This window comes from Crocuta crocuta, unplaced genomic scaffold (genome assembly GCF_008692635.1).
Source record: "Crocuta crocuta isolate KB4526 unplaced genomic scaffold, BGI_CrCroc_1.0 scaffold72, whole genome shotgun sequence".
Lineage (NCBI taxonomy): Eukaryota > Metazoa > Chordata > Mammalia > Carnivora > Hyaenidae > Crocuta > Crocuta crocuta.
The window spans coordinates 9861057-9882317 of NW_027529427.1; the positions used below are offsets into that span (position 1 = coordinate 9861057).

Genomic DNA, 21261 nt, shown 5'->3' on the forward strand with positions numbered 1-21261 from the left:
CAGAGTTCCTTTAAGAGAAATGAAATCTATCCTCCAAATAAATTATTACTTATTTTAAAATTACATATTAACTAATAACAAGAAGTTTGAAAGCTAAGAGAAATAATTTATAAAAAAAAATGATTTGTAATTCCACCAATGAGAGTTACTTTTTAATGACTTTTTGGTATATTTCACCCCAGTCTTTCCTTTCTCCCCCCCTCTCTCTCTCTTTCTGTAGTTAATACATATTTTTTAAAAATTGGGTTCATACCTTNTGATATTTTTATAATTCCTTTTTTATTCAGTGAAATGTTATAGTCATTGCCCCATCTCTATTAGTTTAAGATGATTTTTATAGTACTTCATTTTATGAGTGGGTCATAATTTACTTAATTCTTATTGTTGCATTTCCTTTTTTTTTTTTTTTGGCCATTATAAATAGTGCTGCAACTCCTGAATTTGAAAGCTTCCTTTCTGGGGCACCTGGGTGGCTCAGTTGGTTAAGCGACCAACTTTGGCTCGGGTCATGATCTCATGGTTTGTGGGTTTGAGCCTCACGTCAGGCTACTTTGGATTCTGTGTGTGTCTCTCTCTTTGCCCCTCCCCTGTACATACTCTCTCTCTCTCAAAAATAAATAAAACATTTAAACATTTTTTTAAAAAAGAAAACTCCCTTTCTTTTTTTGGCAGTTGCCAACAGCAAAAAATTCCACTTGAGAAATTAAATAGTGGTTTTGTTTTTTTGAAATGTTTATTTATTTATTTTGAGAGAGAGAGCATGCATGAGTGAATGCGGGAGGGGCAGAGAGAGAGGAGAGAGAATTCCATGCTAATAGCATGGAGCCCCACATGGGACTCAATCCCACCAACCTTGAGATCATGACCTGAGCCAGATCAAGAGTCTAAAGCTCAACTAACTGGGCTACCCAGGCACCCTGAGAAATCATCTAGTATTAATTAAGGAGAAACAAAAAGATATTTAAAAAGAATAAACAAAATGGTAATGGAATGATTTCACCAGAATCTCCTAAATACTGCACTTTTCCTCATCAGTATTTCACTTTACTTTTTTGTGAAACATAAAGAAAATAGGCCATAAAATGAATCTCTTATATAGATCTTTGTGTGTATCTCTGATTATTTCCTTCTTTTTTATTAAATTTTTTATGTTTTCTTTATTTTTGAGATAGAGCACATGAGCAGAGGAGGGCCAGAGAGAAGGGGACAGCAGTTCCAAAGCAGGCTCTGGGACGACAGTAGCAAGCATGATGTGGGGCTCAAACTCATGAACTGTGAGATTATGGCTTAAGCCAAAGTTGGATGCTCAAACTACCAAGCCACCCAGGTGCCCCAAACTTTTAGTTTAATTCCAGTATAGTTAACATACAGTGTTATATTAATTTCAGCCATATGATATAGTGATTCAACAATTCCATATATTACACAGTGCTCCTCACAAGTGCACTCCTTAATCCCCATCACCTATCTCACCCATTGATTAGTTTCTTAATCAGTATGAATTGGTACTCTTTCAGCTACAAGTGACAGGAAACCATTTCAAACTAATTTTAAAAACAGCAGAGGAGACCTTGAGTGGAGAAGTTTGGTGAGCAGGCAGCTTGAGGCTTGGTTGGATCCAGGTCTTAAGCTATTGGCCTCAGGATTCTGTCTCAGTGTCTTTCCCATCTCTTGGTTCTGTTTCCTGTCACTAGCTCTTCTTTGGCTGATGGTTTTCTTTTTTTTTTAATGTTTATTTATTTTTGAGAGACAGGCAGAGCACAAATGGGGGAGAGGCAAAGAGAGAGGGAGACACAGAACCCGAAGCAGGCTCTAGCACAGGGCCCGATGCGAGGCTCAAACTCATGAACTGGGAGATCATGACCTGAGCCAAAGTCAGAGGCTTAACTCACTGAGCCACCCAGTTGCCCCTGCATTTCCTTTCTGTGGTAGAAGGGTGGTCTGGTTTACAGCTTAAAGTGCCATCTAACAAGTTTATGATCAGCTCTGATTGGGTCACATGATCATTGCTTAAAACAGCCACCAGGGACACTATGTGGTCAGACCTGGGTTATTTGAGCCAGGGAGTGGGTATGAGAAGTTGGGATGAGTTCTACCCAATCATCAGATTATGAAAATGGAGATCACTTTTGAAATGAAAAGGTGATTCTGCTACCCAAAGGAGGGGAAGTGGTCTGGCAGAAATGACAGACGTTCACTATGATTATTGTTGAGATAGTGATACATGTTGCCAAATTTGTGTTCAGGCTGGCTGTAGCAGTGTTTACTCCCAGTGGCAGAATGTGGAATGCTTGTGCAGTGGGGTAAATATGGAAAGGTGATTGGTGCTGCTAGACCTGGACCAAAAGCTTTCTATCTTCTGTAGCTCTACAAATACGCAACATGAGGTTTTCACTGATGAATTGCTTAAATGCAAATAAAGCAACCAGGAAATCACGAACCTTTAGGGAAACTAACACCGAGGACAATCTTCATGAAACTAATTGAAGGTTGTTGTCCTGCATTGAAACCTGTATGTCACTGATCAACACTTGACATCCTAAGCTTCTTTAGTATTTGTTGTCTAGACCATCTTCTCAAACTTTAATGTGTATATAGATAGCCAAGAATCCTGTCCAAATGCTGATTCCAATTCAGTAGGTCTGCATTGGGGCCTAATATTCTTTTAAACAGACTTCCAGGTGATGCTGATGCTGCTGTTCCAAAGATCTGCTTTTCTAAGTAGCAAAACATAAGATCAGTGGTTCCCAATGTTTTAGTAGAACAAAACAAAAAATTAGGACGCACCCCCACTCAAAATAACAGTTGCACTTTTAGTATCCACTAGTTGAGAAAACACATTGAAAATTACTATACATTCAGAAGAAATTTTACTCAAGTTTGTGTTTTTGTAGTCATGACAGCATCTGCCTACTTTTTGGCACTCTTTGGCAGAACACTAAAGGGCTGAGTGTTAAAATCAGTATTTGGTTACAGTTGAGTCCATCTGCCCCTCACCTCTACTTAAATGCACATCAATTTTAGCATCTTCATTGGAATTGAAGGTCAGGAGGATCTTACAGCAGGTATCACATGAGAAATATTTGAATTCTCAAGATGACTTTAACTTTGGTTACTTTAGTAGGTTCCAGTGAACAAACTGCAGGCACTAAGTTCTGCAAACTATAGTATTAAGGCTTTTTTTGCGTGTAGAGTAGCCTTCTAGGCACTTAATGTCTGTCATTCCATAGTGTTTGAACATGTTATGTGAGTACCCAACAGGACAATTCCAAACTGACTGATGAAGAGCCATGAAACTGCCCTGCTGTCTCTCTTCTTTGGCCAAGGATTTTTGTTACATTCTTCTGTGCTGTGATTACTTTCTGAACACATACTGAAGTATATGAACAAAATGCTGTATGCAGGACAGGCTTCTAATTTGTGGGTCCTATGGTAAAATAAAAATGTGGGGCTCCTTGTTAAACATATTAAGAATTTCCAGTATGTAACAGGCAAGCATGAAACCAAGCCTGGGCTCTGTTGAGCACAGTTCTCTGCAGCTACAGTTTGCACACCCAGGAAGCCAGTCCTGAGTGTGTATGTGATTCCTAAACCATTCATAGCCTTCACCATGTTTGTTTCACTGTTGATGGCATCAACATTTTTAAAACTTGTTTTTTCCAGTCTGTAAATCTCTTCAGTCAGATTTGCAAGGAGAGAATCCTGGCTGAATTCACCATCAATCCACCATGCTTTTATTTATTTATTTTTTTAAATGTTTTATTTATTTCTAGGAGAGAGAGAGAGACAGCATGAACAGGGGAGGGTCAGAGAGAGAGGGAGTCACAGACTGAAACAGGCTCCAGGCCCTGAGCTGGCAGTCAGCACAGAGCCCGATGCGGGGCTCGAACCCACGAACCGCGAGATCATGACCTAAGCGAAAGTCGGACGCTCAACCGACTAAGCCACCCAGGCGCCCCATCCACCATGCTTTTAAATTTAAAAGACATTCTAGTTTTTTCTGCTTGTTCAGATAAATACCTGATGTACATGATATAGAAGTGGCACATTTAAAATTATCACTGGTCATGTGTGTGTGAGTGTGTGTGTGTGTGCACCCAGCAGAATATAATTCAGGAAAATTATTTTTAGGAGCATATTTTCCAGAGCAATGTCCCTAAAATTAATAGTTTGGACAATTCTTAAAAGTTTCATTTCCAATTATTGAATTGAGTGATGATTTAAGCAGTCATTTGGATAACAGTCTTTAGCTTTCATTAATAGACCAAACGTTACAAAGAGCTGTAGTGCTTGATCCAGTTTATGTAGTATGTGGTTTTTGAAGTTTGACTAGTGAGAACAAACTGTGTTTTGGGTACCTTGTTTTTCTCTAAACTTTTAAAAGATTTTAAAATATTTTTTGATTATACCTGGATTGAGGGATGATTTATTATTGATTTTTTAGTATATATATTTGGAGTTTTTCTCCTCATGATAATTTGAGGTTGTAAAGCTGACATTCTGCTTTTAATTCATCTTTACAAGATGTGAAGAATTTGCAAATAGGATTTTTTTCTTGAAAGGCTTAGGGCATTGTGAATAATTAAAGCTTAAATACAGTTTTTTAAAGTTTATGTATTTATTTTGAGAGAGAAAGAGAGTGAGCATGAACATGAGCAGGAGAGTGGTAGAGAGAGAGGGGGAGAGTGAATCCCAAGCAAGCTCCATACTGCCAGCATAGAGCCCAACTATGTGGGGCTTCATCTCATGAACTGTGATATTGTGACCAGAGATGAAATCAAGAGTCAGACGCTTAACCGACTGAGCCACCCAGGCAGGTGTCTCTAAATACAATTCTTAAAGNCAAATTTATTCTCTTTAATATAAGTATTTATTTTCAATTTCTTTTCCTTTTTTAAGATTTTAAAATAAAAGTTTTTGTCCTTTTCTGCCCAGCTTATTTCGCCAGCAGACACATGAAACGATGCTCAGCATCCCTCCTCATCAGGGAAATACACATCAAAACCACACTGAAATACCACCTCACACCAATCACAGTGCCTAAAATGAGCATATCAGAGGACTCTAGATGCTGGTGAGGATGTGGAGAAACGGNAAAAAAAAAAAGAGGAGTGCTGCATTCTAGCAGGGATGGGCGTGGTGTGATCCAGTGCATCAGGCGGGAGTTCTGCCTTAGCGGTTATGGGGAGGAGAGTGGCGGTGCACCAGTCCCTTCTTGAACCAAGGACTGCAACTCGCTTTTTTGGGTGTGTAAACTCCCATACCGGGTGGGTCGCAGTCTTTAACCCAGGCCAGCTAGTTTCCAAGTGCAGTCCGGCGCCTGACTGAAACCACGGCCACCAGAACCTGGCAGGCAATCACCTCAGGGCAATTCCAAGCATCTTGCCTAGCCCTGGAGCCTTGGTGGAGCCAGAAGCCGCTGCTCCCATTTCTCCAGGTCGGGTTGGTGAGCATGGGCAGGGGCTTGCCTGCAGGGCGCGTCTGGCCCACTGAAGAGAGGGAGATCAGGTCCCTCTGTGTCTCGTCAACCGAAACATGAACTCGGCAAATCTCCCAGTTTTAAGCCCTTCGCCTTCCCTCTAAAGTTCCAACCAGCTCGGAGCGCGGAGGTCCGCGCACGGCTCCTCCAGGAATCCAGCCACGCTGGGAATACAAAGGAACAAAGGAGCGGTGCTGGGGAGCCCGTAGCCGCTCCGGGTCGAGTTGGCTCAAGCACAGCTGCTCCGGGATGATTTCACGCGCGGGGATTTGGCATGCACCGTCCTTCTATGCTCCGAGCGGAGGTTTTTCTGTTTCCCAGCAGCAGACCCTGCCTCTNCCGTGCAGAAGCTTTTAATCTTGATGAGGTCCCAGTAGTTCATTTTTGCTCTTGATTCCGTTGCCTTTAAGGGATGTGTCAAGTAAGAAATTGCTGTGGTTGAGTTCAAGGAGGTTTTTTTCCTGCTTTCTCTTCTAGGGTTTTAATGGTTTTCTGTCTCACATTCAGGTCCTTTAACTATTTTGAGTTTGTTTGTGTATGGTGTGAGAAATGATCTAGTTTCATTCTTCTGCATGCTTTGTCCAGTTCTCCTAGTCCCACCTGTTAAAGAGGCTGTCCTTTTTACATTGGATACTCTCCTGCTTTGTCAAAGATTAGTCCACTTCTGAGTTCTCAATTCTGTTCCATTGGTCTATGTGTCTGTTTTTGTGCCAATAACCACAGTGTCTTGATGATTACAGCTTTGTAATAGAGGCTAAAGTCTGGGATGGTGATGCCTCCCGTTTTGCTTTTCTTCTTCAATATTACTTTGGCTATTCAGGGTCTTTTGTGGCTCCATACGAATTTTAGGATAGTTCTAGTTTTGAGAAGAATGCTGTGCAATTTTGATTGGGATTGCAAAGTTTAGATTGCTTTGGGTAGTAATGACATTTTAACTATATTTATTCTTCCAATCCATGAGCATGGGATGTTTTCCCATGTCTTTGTGTCTTCTTCAGTTTCCTTCATAAATATTCTATAGTTTTCATCATACAGATCTCTTATATCTTTGGTTAGGTTTATTCCTAGGTATTTTATGGGTTGTGTGTGTGTGTGTGTGTGTGTGTGTGCAATTGTGAATGGGATCCGTTTCTTGATTTCTCTTTCTGTTGCTTCATTGTTGATGTATAAAAATGCAACTGATTTCTGTACATTGATTTTGTACCCTGCAACTTTGCTGAATTCATGGATCAGTTCTAGTAGGTGGAGTTTGTCCGGTTTTCTATGTAGAATATCATGTCTTCTGTGAAAAGTGAAAGTTTGACTTCTTCGTTGCCAATTCTGATGCCTTTTATTTCCTTTTGTAGTCTGATTGTTGATGCTAGGACTTCCAGCACTGTGTTAAACAAAATAATAGTTTTATACATAAAAGTAATGGCCCAGACCATCCATTATTGCAGCATCTTATCTTTGCAGTAAAATTTATGTTCTTACATCTCAACATATAAAGTATATGATTTTCTACCCTCAATTATGTGTATAGTATTTGCAATTGCATATTGAGATATTAACAGCTAATCCAAATAACCTCCTGTTTTGTTACACTGATTACATATGGTGGTTACCAAAGTGATCACTTGATCATGTACAAGTCCAAGGGCACCAGAAATGCCACTGAAGTGAGTGTTTTATTAATTGGACTTTCAAAGGCTGAGGCCAGAGTTGAAGTCAAAGAGGAGATCTTGGCTGACTAATGACATTGAAACCACACTTTGGGGCTTTTCTACCTCTTCTGAAAAATTTAAGTCTTCATGTAGTGTTTAGAATTCTTCTGGATACAGTGCCACTTTCATAAATAAAATAAATAGCAATAAATAGGAATTTATATGCTAAATGTAGGGTTTTCACATTATGTCTTTTATTATTTATTGTCTAATGTGTGCTCATTTTTATATTTGGTACACTGCCTGGCAGTCTGTCTTCAGCTCATTTTATCTGGATATTCTTCATATATTCCATTAGGGGACAGTGCTTGCATACCCAAGCTTAGTTGGACTTTCTAACTTTTTTCTACTAGAAGAAAAGACACTAAGAGCACTTCTGCCTTTAAAGACTCCTCATTCCAGTCAATTAAAACTGAGTGTTGTTGGGGGAAAATCCACAGAGTGATTTGTCAGCAATTCAGATTGTCATCAATTGTGGTAGTTCTGCCTTACCTGCTTGAGCTGTGGCATGAGCTCTGTGCAGAGAGAATGATACAAAATTTTTTAAATGTTTATTTAAGTTTGAGAGAAAAAGAGAGAGAGGTGTTGGGGGGCACTAACAGGTGAAGAGCAGAGAGAGAGGAAGACACAGAATCTGAAGCAGGCTTCATGCTATCAGCTCGAAGTCCATTTTGGGGCTGGAACCTACCAACCATGAGATTACCACCTGATCCGATGTTGGATGCTGCACAACTGAGCCAACCAGCACCCTAAGAATAAATTTTTTTAGGCCTGTGTTAGACTATGTTTTCCTTAGACCATTACCCTTGACTCCAAGTTTCAAATAATTACTTAACTAATTAATAATAAAACACTTAAGAAACCCCTTCATCCCCAAACTAGACTATTACTATAGTACAATAACATAGTAGCATGCTCTCCACTTGTCTCATCCCTCTGCCTCTGAATCAGAGGTCATCACCTGATCCTTGTGGTTTTCATTACACACATATGTATTGATGCCTAAACAACATAATGTTCCATTTTCCTTGAGTTTGAATATATTTTGATTAAACATTGTTTCTTTTTTTAAAAAATAGTTTGTCAAGTTGTTTTCCATATAACACCCAGTGCTTATCCCAACAAGTGCCCTCCTTCATGCCCATCACCCCGCTTCTCCTCTTCCCCACCCATCAGCCCTCAGTTTGTTCTCAGCATTCAAGAGTCTCTCATGGACTCAACATTGTTTCTAAGAATCACCATATTGTAACATGTGCTATAGTTTGTTCATATGCAGCTGATGAATATTATTTCATTGTATACATTGGTTACAGCTTATGCACCCATTCTTCTGTCCATTGGGTTGAGTGCTTGGATTTTTTTCCCTGTGTTTTTGCTGTTATAAACAGTGCTGCTGTGAACATTCTTGTATATGTCTCCAGGGACATGTAAGAATTTCTTTCGGAATTTTTGGGTTGAGGTTAAGTGGATGTTTAACTTTATAAGATGATGCCAGATTGTTTTCTCAAGTGATTATACCATTTTACACCCCTCCTCTGGTAGTGTATAAACGATCCTATTTATGTACCTTCTTCGTAACACTTGGTTCCATCAGAATTATTAATTGCTGCCAATTGAATAGTATAAAGTGGTATCTCATTGCAGTCATGATTTGCATTTCCCTGACTATTAGTGACCAGTTAATTTTATAACAATTAAAATTTTGGAACTTTTATGCTTTATTCCAGTCCTAGTTTAGATTCACCTATGCAAATCTGCTTATATAATCCTTTGTACACTTTTCTCCACATTCTCCTCCCATAACCACCGACCTTTTTTCATATTACCTACCTTGCCTCAAGATGCCCCTTATATCAAACCATACCCTTTCTTCTTTAATAAACCCAATTCCCAACTAGCTTTTTTTCCATGAAAATCTGTCCTTGTGATCATAAATTAACTTAGGTTATTTTATTTAACCACTGAATCCTGATGGGCTTCTCATAGACCACTGCCTAAGTATAAACTGGTGCAAGGCATTTGGCGACATATATTAAGAACCTTAAACACTCTACACTTTGACCTTGTCTAAAAATCTGTCCTAAACCTTGATTTTATGTTTGGTTGTTTCTGATGGTCAGATACTTAGAAGACCACCGATTTATTTGCGTGGGGACAGGGGAACAAGAATAACTGAGAAAATCTTGCATATATGCCTCTGAGTGGAGAGCAGGGAGACATAGTGAAGACAGTGTAGTCTGTGCTCCTCAGCTCAGACCTGGGCATAGGATTGAGAACCCTGAACAGAGAGTAGCTGCAGGCAGAAGTTAAAACCCTTGTAGAAGGAACGATGAAATCGAAGGGCACAAGGCAGTGGGAGGAGATGACCATGTATCACATTTCCATATCAAGCCCCAACTTGGAGGTAGGAGGAAACCTTGATTGATTGTTTCATCCAGCAGTGTCCTGGAGATACTCAGTGGAGACTCTGGTGTGGGTAGAGTCAGGGTACAGTGGTTGTCACCTTATTCCAAACATGTGAGAGACTCTTCTTGAGATTCTAAAATATGCTTGGGGAGCATTTATAGGTGGCTGAAGTCTGTGTTGTCAGGAGAAAGTAAAAGACTAGGGGGAATTTGGGTTATGTGGTTAATATGATCTCATTTATAGCTGAGTTTTATTGTGTCCCTGGAACATGAAACACATGTTTGCATGAGAAACATCAAAAAGGTAGAGAAAAGGTGTATGCCTAAAAAGTGTTCACTGTAGTATTTGTTACAATTGTAAAAAAATGAAAAAACAGCCAGAATACTTAACAATGTTTTATTGCTGTTATTAGTCGTCAAAAAGTATTTATAAAAATGGGTGCCTGGGTGGCTCAGTTGGTTAAGCATTTGACTCTTGGTTTCTGCTAGGTAATGATCTTATGGTTCATGAGTTCAAGCCTCGCATTGGGCTCCATGCTGCAGAGCCTGCTTGGGATTCTGTCTGTCTCTCTGCCCCTCCCATTCATGCTCTCTCTCACTCTCTCTCTCCCCCTCAAAAATAAATTAATTAATTAAAAACTTTCAAAGAAAGTATTTATAGAGAGCTTGGGAAAATTCTTGTTATGATGTGAAATGAGAAAAATGTAAAATATCAACCATATCAAAAATATATGAGAAAGAAGATTGATACATACCAGATAGTGGTTATCCCTAGGTCCTGGGATTATGAGTGGTTTATATTTTCTTTGTCTTACATTTCTGCATTTTATAAATATTTGTCATGTTAGCATTATTTGAAAAATAATGGTATTAAAAATTATTATAAAAATATTAATATATATCTTTTCCCTTGATGAGAATTAGTGTATGTATAAGGAGTCTTTTGTCTCCAGAAACAGCAGTGATTTCTTATTCCTTATGCCATGTTAATTGTCCAGAACACATAATTCGGTGGGACACATTTGAATGCTTCCACCTGAATTAACATTAATATTTAGTAGAAGGAATCACAGGCTTCATATTTGGAAGGAAACAAGAGAGCTCACACTCTACCCACTGTTCAATTCCTTTCTACACTCTGTTTCTTTCAAGGGCTAGACTAGCCTCTGCTTAAATATTTATATGAGGGACAAATTACTGCTGCTGGAATTGGCTTGCTGGCTGTGAGAAAGTTCTTATTTATTTTGAAAGTCTGTTTCTTTGTAGTTTTCACACATTAGGTAGTTTGATCTCTTCCACCCCCATACCCCAAAGACAAGAAATCTAGTTAAATCTAATTATGTCTCTTCCACATGATATCCTTTTAGCTATTTGAAAACATTTCTTTGTTCCCTGCAAGTCCCCATTCATTCATTCATTCATTCATTCAGTGGTTATTTATCGAATGCCCACTGTGTCCTGTGCAAAGTGAAAGGGAAGCAGTTGAAAATACACACTCTCTGACTTCTAGATGTTCACAGTTTAGGGTCTCAGGTCAGATGCTAAAACTCTGAGATGTGCATGTGGGAGGTTTCCTGGGGAGTACCATTGGAAACAACATCCGGGGGAGGTGAGGGAAGAGTTGAGCTGCTAAATAGTTGCAACAAAGGACTCAATTGCTCTTAAGGGGAGCTCTGGGGCTGGATGACTCTTAAGAGCTATTTCATCATGAGGCAAGGTGGTAAGGCTTTTATACTCCCTATTATCCAGTCACTGGATAGGGATAAATTTCTTCTTGCAGTATTGATGGACAGGGACTCATTAGGGAGCTGTCAATTAGTGCTCCCCTCAGCCTGAGAAATGGTATCTCTCCTGTAGGAGGAGTCTGAGTGGTGCACCACATAGAGTACAAGTGGAGAGATAGCAATTCCCCACAATAGAACATAATGAACCAATTATTTGAATAGCCCTGAGTACAAAGTGCGTGGACACCTAGACAACACGTAGGCCTGTCAGAGGAGCCAGGACAGGCTTCCCAGGAAGTCAAGGGTATGGATAGCAAGAAGAGTGCTTATGAGCAGCCTTCAGGTGGTAGAATTGTTTGGGCTGGAGGTAAGGAGCAAGGAAATACCCAGGTTTCTGGTCTGGACCCCCTTGGTGAATGTTGTGCTCTTTTCCAGAATAGAGAACCTGGGGGAAAGAGAATATGGCAATCTGCTCTGAAGAAGAAAAAATGGAAATGTGGGGAACAAAAGCAAGGATTGTCTAGTCTAGTTGTCATTTGTAGCCCTAGAACTTGATAAGCCAAACATTTCTTTCCCTCTAAGACTTGCTGTTTGGATTAAGAACTGATCACATTAATATGCTTTCCCTCTTCTCTTACCTGCCTGCGGTGTGTTTTCACAGAGCTCCCACCAACGCTGACTCATTGGAGCTCTTCTTGGAAGTGTGCTGTCCTGAAGACAGGCCAGACAGCACATTGCCTGGGAATTTTGGAGTGATCACTAAAGGGTCAGGCGTTGGGATTCCTGAGGAAATTTGCCAGTGCATCCTGGCTGAGTTTCATCATCTCTCGGCAGAACTCATTGAGAAGAAGGAAGAGAACAATATGAAGAGGAAGAAGGAGCAGCCAAGGGAGCACCTTAGTGCCTGGGACTGCCCTCGTGGTCATTATCTCTCTCATATTTTTTCTCTTTTTCACTGCATAGAAATGGCTTTGCTCACCTACTGTACTCTGAAGCAGTAAAGCTTTGTGGTTAATGACTCCTGATTTCTTGTGCCTTCATTTCTGCATCTATTAAAGTGGGAGTAATCATACTACTGAGTGCATAAGGTTGTTGGAAGGGACATATGGATAATCTGTGGAAACTGCTTCAAACTAATGCTTGGCATATAGTAGCAGCCAACATTAGTTCCTGCCTTTCCTGTTATACCTTTGTGCTAGCATGTCTTGAGGCAAGGTGCTTCTGCTGATTCAGGAGCTGAAATCTGTGATTACTTGCTGTCCCTGGATTTTTTTTTTTTTTTTAATCTTAACGCCCTATCTCATATAGACAAAAGCCTTTTCCCCAGGAAGTCTGAGATTAGTGGTATTTCCTCCCTCTTAAATTACTCACCTGTGCAATCTGCTGAGCCCACGTTGGGTTGGGATAGGAGAGGTTGGTTGCTAGTACATTAGAAAAGTGCTATCTTTTGTTTTTCTTATCTTCATAAATTCCTTTTGGCTTCCAGCTTCTTGGGATGGGCCTAGGTTAGTGAATCTCCCCCAGGGCTTTTTTTCTGATTTCCTTCAACCACATGATGGGGACTGAGCAGAAGACTTTCCACTGGAGTCTGAACTAGACTAGCTAAGAAATTATTCTTAGCTCTGAGCTCCATAGGTCTGAGCTCCATTCTGACTTAACTCTGTAAGGAACAACTTGAGTGGGAGAAACTCATAATGTTCTCATTTATGCTTTCTATAATGTTTCTTTCTTTGCCTTTGCTCTTATAACAATTGCTTGTACTACTCATGTGACATCGAGTAATACTCTTTCTTGTGACAGCTCTCTCTTTTTTTTTTATTAAAAGTTTTACTGTTGTTTTGCTTTTCAGAGTCCAATGCTTTATCTCTCCTCTCCAATTTGTTTGGATGCTCCTTAGTGAAGTCTTTGTATATCTGAGAGTATTTTTCAGGATTTCATGTCCTTAGTATATCTTAGAAAAACATTTGATTTTTGTTCAATCCCATAGCTTGCCCTTGTCCTCAGTACTTTTTTTCCCTCTTTCCTATATAGGCCCAGTTGGTTTACACAACATTGGACAGACCTGCTGCCTTAACTCATTGATTCAGATATTAATTATGAATGTGGACTTCACCAAGATATTGAAGAGGTAAGATGATTATTCAGGCTAATAAGCAAGTGTATTTTACATTTTCAAATACTCAGTTTTTCACAATGACTTGAACTTTTAAGTCGTCTTTTGAAAATTGCCAGAGAAAAGAACTTGTTCTGCACAATCTAGACTGCACACTATAATTACCTAAGATGATTAAAAAGAAATATAATTACCTGTTCCCACCACCAGATACTTGGTTTCAGATGGTCTAGGGCAGGGCTTAGGCATTAGACTCCCCAGGTGACTTTAAAGTACAGCCAGGATTGACAGCCACTGATTTGGTTAAAACAGTGTTGGGACTAGACCAAATTCAGAGGAGAGGTAAATCAATGAGTAGGTCTTTGAGTCTCTCCATTAATCTCTCTCAGAACATACACACACACCAAGTGTATATATGTGTGTATATATATTTACACATGTATATACTTTATCACACATTCTTTTAAAAAATGTTTATTTACTAATTAATTAATTAATTTTGACAGAGAGAATAAACAGGATGTGGGGGGGGGTGCGGGAGAGAGAGAATCCCAAGCAGTGTAGAGCCCAATGCGAGGCTCAAACTTACAAGATCATGACCTGAGCCAAAATCGAGTGTTGGGCACTTAACCAACTGAGCCACCCCAGGCCCCCTATAATTAGTTTTTTAGTAAGGTGTTCTCTTTTTCTTAGACTCTTTTTTTAAAGTTTTTATTTAAATTCTAGTTACTAACATTACAGTGTAATGTTAGTTTCAGGTATACAGTATAGTGATTCAACATTTCCATATGATACCCTGTGCTCATCACAAATCCCCATCACTTGTTTCACCCATTCCTCGCTCCCCACCTCCCATCCGTTAACCATCAGTTTGTTCTATATAGTTAAAAGTGTTTCTTAGTTTCCCTTCTCTTTCTTTTTTTCCCCTGTGATTGCTCATTTTGTTTGTTAAATACCACATATGAGTAAAATCATACGGTATTTATCTTTGACGGACTTATTTTTACTTAGCATAATTCTCTCTAGCTCCATCCATGTTGTTGCAAATGGCAAGATTTAATTGTTTTTTCTGGCTGAGTAATATTCCATCCTGTATGTATACCGTATCTTATTTATCCATTCATCAGTCAGTGGACACTAGGTTGTTTTTATGGTTTAGCTATTGAGGTTAATTTTGCTATAAATATTGGGGTGTATGTGTCCCTTTTAATTAATATTTTTGTATCTTTTGGGTAAATACCTAGTAGGGCAATAGCTGGAATGTAGAGTAGTTCTTTTTTAACTTTTTGAGGAATCTTCACTGATTTCCACAGTAACTGTATCAGCTTGCTTCCTACCAAGAGGAGGAGAGCTCCCCTTTCTCCACATCCTTGCCAGCACCTGTTGTGTTGTTGTTGTTGTTGTTGTTGTTGTTGATTTTAGCCCTTCTGACAGGTGTGAGGAGATATCTCATTGTAGTTTTCATTTGTATTTCCCTGATGATTAGTGATGTTGAGCATCTTTTCCCATGTGTCTGTTGGCCATATGGATGTCTTCTTTGGAAAAATGTCTCTTCATGTCTTCTGTCCATTTTTAAATTAGATTTGTTTTTTGGGTGCTGAATTTTATAAGTTCTTTATAGATTTTGGATTCTAATCCTTTATCAGATATGTCATTTGCAAATAGCTGTTCCCACTCCATAGAATGCCTTTTAGTTTTGTTGATTGTTTCCTTTGCTGTGTGGAAGCCTTTTATTTTGATGAAGCTCCAACGGTTTATTTTTGCTTTTGTTTCCTTTGCCTCAGGTAGACCTATAGTATGAGGTTGAATGGCTGATGTGAAAGAGGTTACTGCCTATGTTCTTCCCTAGGATTTTAATGGCTTCAGGTCTCACATTTACATCTTTATCATTTTGAATTTATTTTTGTGTATGATGTAAGAAAGTGGTCTAGTTTCACTCTTCTGCGTGTTGGTGTCAAGTATTCCCAACAGCATTTGTTGATGAGACTGTCTTTTTTCCACTGGATATTCTTTCCTGCTTTGTCAAAGATTAATTAGCCATATAGTTGTGGGGTTATTTTTGGGCTTTCTAGTCTGTTCCACTTATCTGTGTGTCTGTTTTCATGCTATTACCCTACTGTCTTAATCACTACAGCTTTGTAATATAAGTTGTAGTCCAGAATTGTGATGTCTCCAGCTTTGCTTTGCTTTTCCAAGGTTGCTTTGGCTATTCAGAGTCTTTTTGTAGTTACATGCAAATTTTAGGATTGTTTGTTCTTGCTCAATAGCAGTGAAAAATGCTTTTGGTATTTTGAAGGGATTGCATTAAATGTATATATTGCATCAGGAAAATTATAGACATTTTCACAATATTTGTTCTTCCAGTCCATGAACATGAAATATTTTTCCATTTCTTTGGTTCTCTTCAATTTCTTTTGTCAGTGTTGTATAGTTTTCACAATACAGGTCTTTCACCTCTTTGGTTAGGTTTATTCCGAGGTATCTTATGGTTTTGGTGAATTGTAAATGAGATTGAGTCCTTTATTTCTTTCTTTTTTTTTAAGTTTATTTATTTATTTTGAAAAAGACAGAGACAGTGTGAGTGGGAGAGGGGCAGAGAGAGAGAGAGAGAGAGAGAAGGAATCCCAAACAGGCTCCATGCTATCAGCACAGAGCCTGATGTAGAGCTCAAACTCATGAGATCAAGACCTTAGCTGAAACCAGGAGTCGGACACTTACTCTACTGAGCCACCCAGGTGCCCCCATTTCTCTTTCTTCTGCTTTCTTATTGATGTATAGAAATGTTACAGATTTCTGGAGGTTGATTTTATATCCTGTGACTTTACTGAATTCGTGTATCAATTCTAGCAATTTTTGGTGGAATTTTTAGGGTTTTCCATATAGAGTGTCATATCATCAGCAAATGGTGAAAGTTTGAATTCTCTCTTGCTAATTTGGATCCCTTTTATTCTTTGTGTTGTCTAATTGCTGTGGCTAGGACTTCTAGTACTACTTTAACTACATTAAGTAACAGTGGTGAGAGTGGATATCCCTGTGTTGTTCCTGACCTCCTTCCTGACTGAGAGCTTTTCCTCATTGAGAATGATGCTAGCTGTGAGGTTTTCATACAGGGGCTTTATTATGTTGAATTATTCTTTGTCTATCCCTACTTTGTTGAGGGTTTTTATCATGAATGGCTGTTGTACTTTGTCAAATGCTTTTTCTGCATCTATTGAGAGGATTGTATGGTTGTTATCCTTTCTTTTATTAATGTTATGTATCACAATAATTGATTTGTAATTATTGAACCACCCTTGCAACCCAGGCATAAATCCCACTTGATTCGGTTTGCTAGTATTTTATTGAGAATATTTGCATCCATGTTTATCAGGGTTAATAGCCTGTAGTTCACTCTTTTAGTGGTGATTTGGTGTCAGGGTAATGCTGGCCTCATAGAATGAATTTAGAAGTTTTCCTTCTTTTTCTATTTTCTGGAATAGTTTGAGAAGAATAGGTATTAACTCTTTTTTAAATGTTTGTAGAATTCACTTATGAAGCCATCTGGTCCTGGATTTTTGTTTCTTGGGAGTTTTTTTTTATTATTGATTCCAATTTCTTTACAGGTTATTGGTCTGGGGGAGGAGAGAGAGAGAGGGAGAGAGAGGGAGAGAGAGAGAGAGAGAGAGAGAGAGAATGAATACCAATGCAGAGCCCAACACAGTTCTCCATCTCATGAACCATGAGATCATGAACTGAGCTGAAATCAAGAGTAGGATATTTAACCTACTTAGCCACCCAGGCATCCCCCTTCTTTGCCTTTTGTTACATTTCTGTTTTACAGTCCAGTTTATATGATACAAGTATTGCCACTTCAGCTTTCTTTTGACTTTCGTTTGCATGATACATGTTTCTCCATCTCCTCACTTTCAATCTGTAGGTGTCTTTAGGTCTAATATGAGTCTCTTGTAGGTAGCATATAGATTGGTCTTGTTTTTTTTAATTTATTCTGATACCTTAGGTCTTTTGATTGGGACATTTAGTCCCTTTACATTCAAACTACTTATTGATAGGTATTATTTATTGCCATTTAACTACCTGTTTTGTCATTGTTTCTGGGAGATTTTTCTCTGATCTTTTCTTGTCTTTGTCACTTTGGCCTCTCCTTTCTACTCACAGAGTTCCCTTTAATATTTCTTGCAGGGCTGGATTAGTGGTCACAAACTACTTTAGTTCTTGTTTGTTGGGGAAACTCTTTATCTCTCCTTCTATTCTGAATGGTAAACTTGTTGGATAGAGTATTATTGACCGCAGATTTTCCCCATTTAGCACTTTGAATTTAACATGCCACTCCCTCTGACTTGCCAAGTTTCTGTTGAAAAATCTCCTGCTAGCCTTATGGGTTTCCCCTTGTAAGTTAATGACCCCTTTGGTCTTACTGTTTTTTAAGGTTTTTCTTTTTAATCACCATATTTTGCAAATTTAATTCCAGTATATATGTCTTGGTATTTGGCCCACAATTGTTTATTTTGATGGGAGTTCTCTGTGCCTCCTGGATATGGATGTTTGCTTCCTTCCCCAGATTAGGGAACTTTTTAGTGATTCTTCACAGATATTTTTTGTCCCCTTTTATATCTCTTCTTCTTCCGGGACTCCTGTAATAAAATGGTATTACATTTGATGGAGTCTTTGAGTTTCCTATATCTATTCTCATGTTGCATAATTTTTATGTCTCTCTTTTTTTTTAATCATGTCATTTACAACTATTTTTACTTTTATTTTTTTTTCTTTCATAGTTTGCTGTCAAGTTGGTTTCCGTATAACACCCAGTGCACATCCCAACAAGTGCCCTCCTCCATGCCCATCACCCCCCCTCCCCTCTCCTACACCCCATCATCCCTCAATTTGTTCTCAGTATTCAAAAGTCCCTCATGTCACAGGTACCCCAATGTTCATAGCAGCACTTTCAACAATAACCAAATCATGAAACAGCCTAAATGTCTATCAACTGATGAATGGATCAAGAAGATGTGGTTTATTATACAATGGAATACTACATGGCAATGAGAAAGAATGAAATCTGGCCATTTCTTTCTCTCTTTTGTTCAGTTTTATTGCTTTTCTTTACTTTGTCATCTAGGTCATTAATTTGTTCCTCTGCTTCTTCCAGCCTGCTGTTGATTGCATCAGCCATGTTTCTAATTTCATTTATTGCACTCTTCATCTCTGATTGATTCTTTTTTTTAACTCTTTTATCTCTGTCATAAGGGTCTCACTGATGTCTGTCATTCTTTTCTCAAGCCTAGTGAATATCCTTATGATCATGGCTTTAAATTCTGCCTCAGGCTGGGGTGCCTGGGTGGCTCAGTTGGTTAAGCATCTGACTTCGGCTCAGGTCATGATCTCACGGTTCGTGGGTTCAAGCCCCGCGTCCAGCTCTGTGCTGACAGCTAGCTCAGAGTCTGGAGCCTGTTTCAGATTCTGTGTCTCCCTCTGTCTCTGACCCTCCCCTGCTCATGCTGTCTCTCCTTCTCTCTCAAAAATAAATAAAATATTAAAAAAAATAAATTCTGCCTCAGGCATGTTACTTGTATCTGTTTCACTTAGATCTCTGGCTGTGGCCTTATCTTGTTCTTTCATTTGGGATAAATTCCTCTGTCTTCCAATTGTGTCTAAATCTCTGCCTGCTTCTCTGTGATAGAAAAGCCAGTTGTGTCTCCTCTCCCTGAAAGTAATGGCCTACTGAAGAGATATCATGTAGTAACCAGGGTCTGCCACTTCAGGGAATATCTCTAGTTTATGCTGCATGCCACTTTGTTGTGTTTCAGCTTCTCTGTCTTTCAGGCCAGTTGCCTGAAAAGGTTCCCCTTGCCTGCTATGGGTAATGCTTTGGTCCCTGGCCCAAATGTGGTGAGTTTTAGGTAATTATGCTTTGGTCTGCTTGTGAAATGAGGCCTGTCACCACCTCCACTGGAACTGAAGCCCTGCAGGACTCTCTGGTCAGGAGGTGTGGTGTGGGCAGGGCTTTGTGCTGGTCTTCTGGAGGAGGGGCCCACCACACTGGGACTGATGCAAGAATGACTAAAGAGGGTTGTATTACTGGAGCATGGGGGTGTGGGCCTTGGAGTATGTAAATTAGGCAGCTAATGTTGGTGCTGTGCTGCTCCCCATAAGTGGCTCTGTGTTTATGCTGAGGGGTGGGGTAGGGAAATGGCACCAACTGGCCCTTTTACTCCCAGAGAAGGGTCTTTTCTGTGAATGCTGCTCTCGGGATGCCCTCTGAGAAGAGTGAATAATTACCCCCTGTGTATGCCCCAGGTGCTCTTTAGATGGTTGTTTCCATGCTATCTGTCCCCAAATGTTCTCCTACCTTCTTTCCAGGAGCAGCATAGTACCCTCCACACTCTATCCCACCCAAAACCTCTGGCCTTTAAAACACCAAGGTTTAAGCTTTGCTCATTGCAAGCAGTCATGAAATTCTGCCCCTCTTGTTTTCCAAACCAATGGCTTTGGGGACGCATTCTCCTTGTGCACTCTGCTGTGTCTTCCCCTTTCTCTCTCTCTCTCTCTCTCTCTCTCTCTCTCTCCCTCCTCCCGCCCTTCTCCACAATCATAGCTTCCTCCCTTCCACAGCACCTGTGATCCGTTTCTCCCCAAAACCTCACCTCCATACTTTATGTGTTCTTCAGTGTGGCCTCTTCTCTTCCTTGAATTGTGGAGTTTGTTATATCAGTCTTTAGGTCAGTTTCTGGGGTATTTAGGATGATTTGATAGTTACGCATTTGTGTTCCTGGTATGAGGTGAGCCTGTTGTCCTCCTACCTTGCTGCCATCTTCGTCTCTGCCTATCATATGCTATTTTCTGCCCTGTGCTTTCTCCTTTTTCCCTTCTGTTGGCATGGGCAATTGAGAGATGTCCATAATTAAATCATTTTCAAAATACACTTACATTCATTCATGTTCTCCTTTCTTCCCAGGACCTAGGTCAGTATTTGTCTTTTCTCTTTGGAGTACTTCAGGCTGGACATTTTACTGTATGGCCATTTTGCTATGGACCCAGGACCTTCTGCATCTGCCCTTAATTTAAGGGTGATTGTTGAGCAGAGTGGGGAGAGGGGTGAGGCAACAGTTGTCTAATCCCCTTTTGAGAGGGTAATGTCTATAGCCAATTTGACAACATGATGCTTTTCAACTTGTCTGTACATTTAAATCATCGGGAAACTTAAAATTCTGATAACTGGGCCTGACTATTAGAAATTCTGAGTTATCTGTAAAGTGGCCTGGACATGGATATTTTTGAAAGTTCCCCCAAGTGATTCCAGTATGCATCTAGCATTGAGAACTGTGAGGATGAGGAGTTCATGGATGTTCTTATTTGGCAGGATAACAGTACCAAGGGGAACAGAAGAGCAAAGGAGAAGTGTTCCCTTCCAGTTACTCTTGCTACTGGAGAGGATGCAGGACAGCCGGCAGAAAGCAGTGCAACCCTTGGAGCTTGCCTCCTGTCTCCAGAAATACAATGTTCCAAGTAAGACAACCCTCTCAGTTCTGAGAGAGAGAGGTAGGGGAATGGCAAGGGGGATGGAGGGAGGGTGAGGGGCTCAAAAAATGAGTCAGGAACTGTTCTCTTCTCTTCTTTGTTTTGGGAGAATTTGTGAAGGGATAGGTGTTAATTCTTTAAGTGTTTGGCAGAATTAAGTCCTCTGGGCCTGAGCTTTTCTTTGTGGGAAGCTTCAAAATGGTTGATTCAGGGGGCGCCTGGGTGGCTCAGTTGGTTAAGCGTCTGACTTTGGCTCAGGTCATGACCTCACAGTTCATGGGTTTGAGCCCTGCATCGGACTCTGTGCTGACAGCCAGCTCAG

At 39.8% G+C, this 21261-nt stretch overlaps 1 protein-coding gene across 1 annotated transcript in view; it reads left to right on the forward strand.

Annotated features, from left to right (window-relative positions):
- USP18 (ubiquitin specific peptidase 18) overlaps positions 1-21261 on the forward strand; it is a 48164-nt gene that overhangs the window by 4153 nt on the left and 22750 nt on the right. Inside the window, exons 2-4 of the mRNA XM_077759030.1 lie at positions 11973-12232; positions 13343-13439; positions 20782-20927. Coding sequence (XP_077615156.1) covers positions 11973-12232; positions 13343-13439; positions 20782-20927 — 503 coding nt within the window. The remainder of the gene's footprint in view (positions 1-11972; positions 12233-13342; positions 13440-20781; positions 20928-21261) is intronic.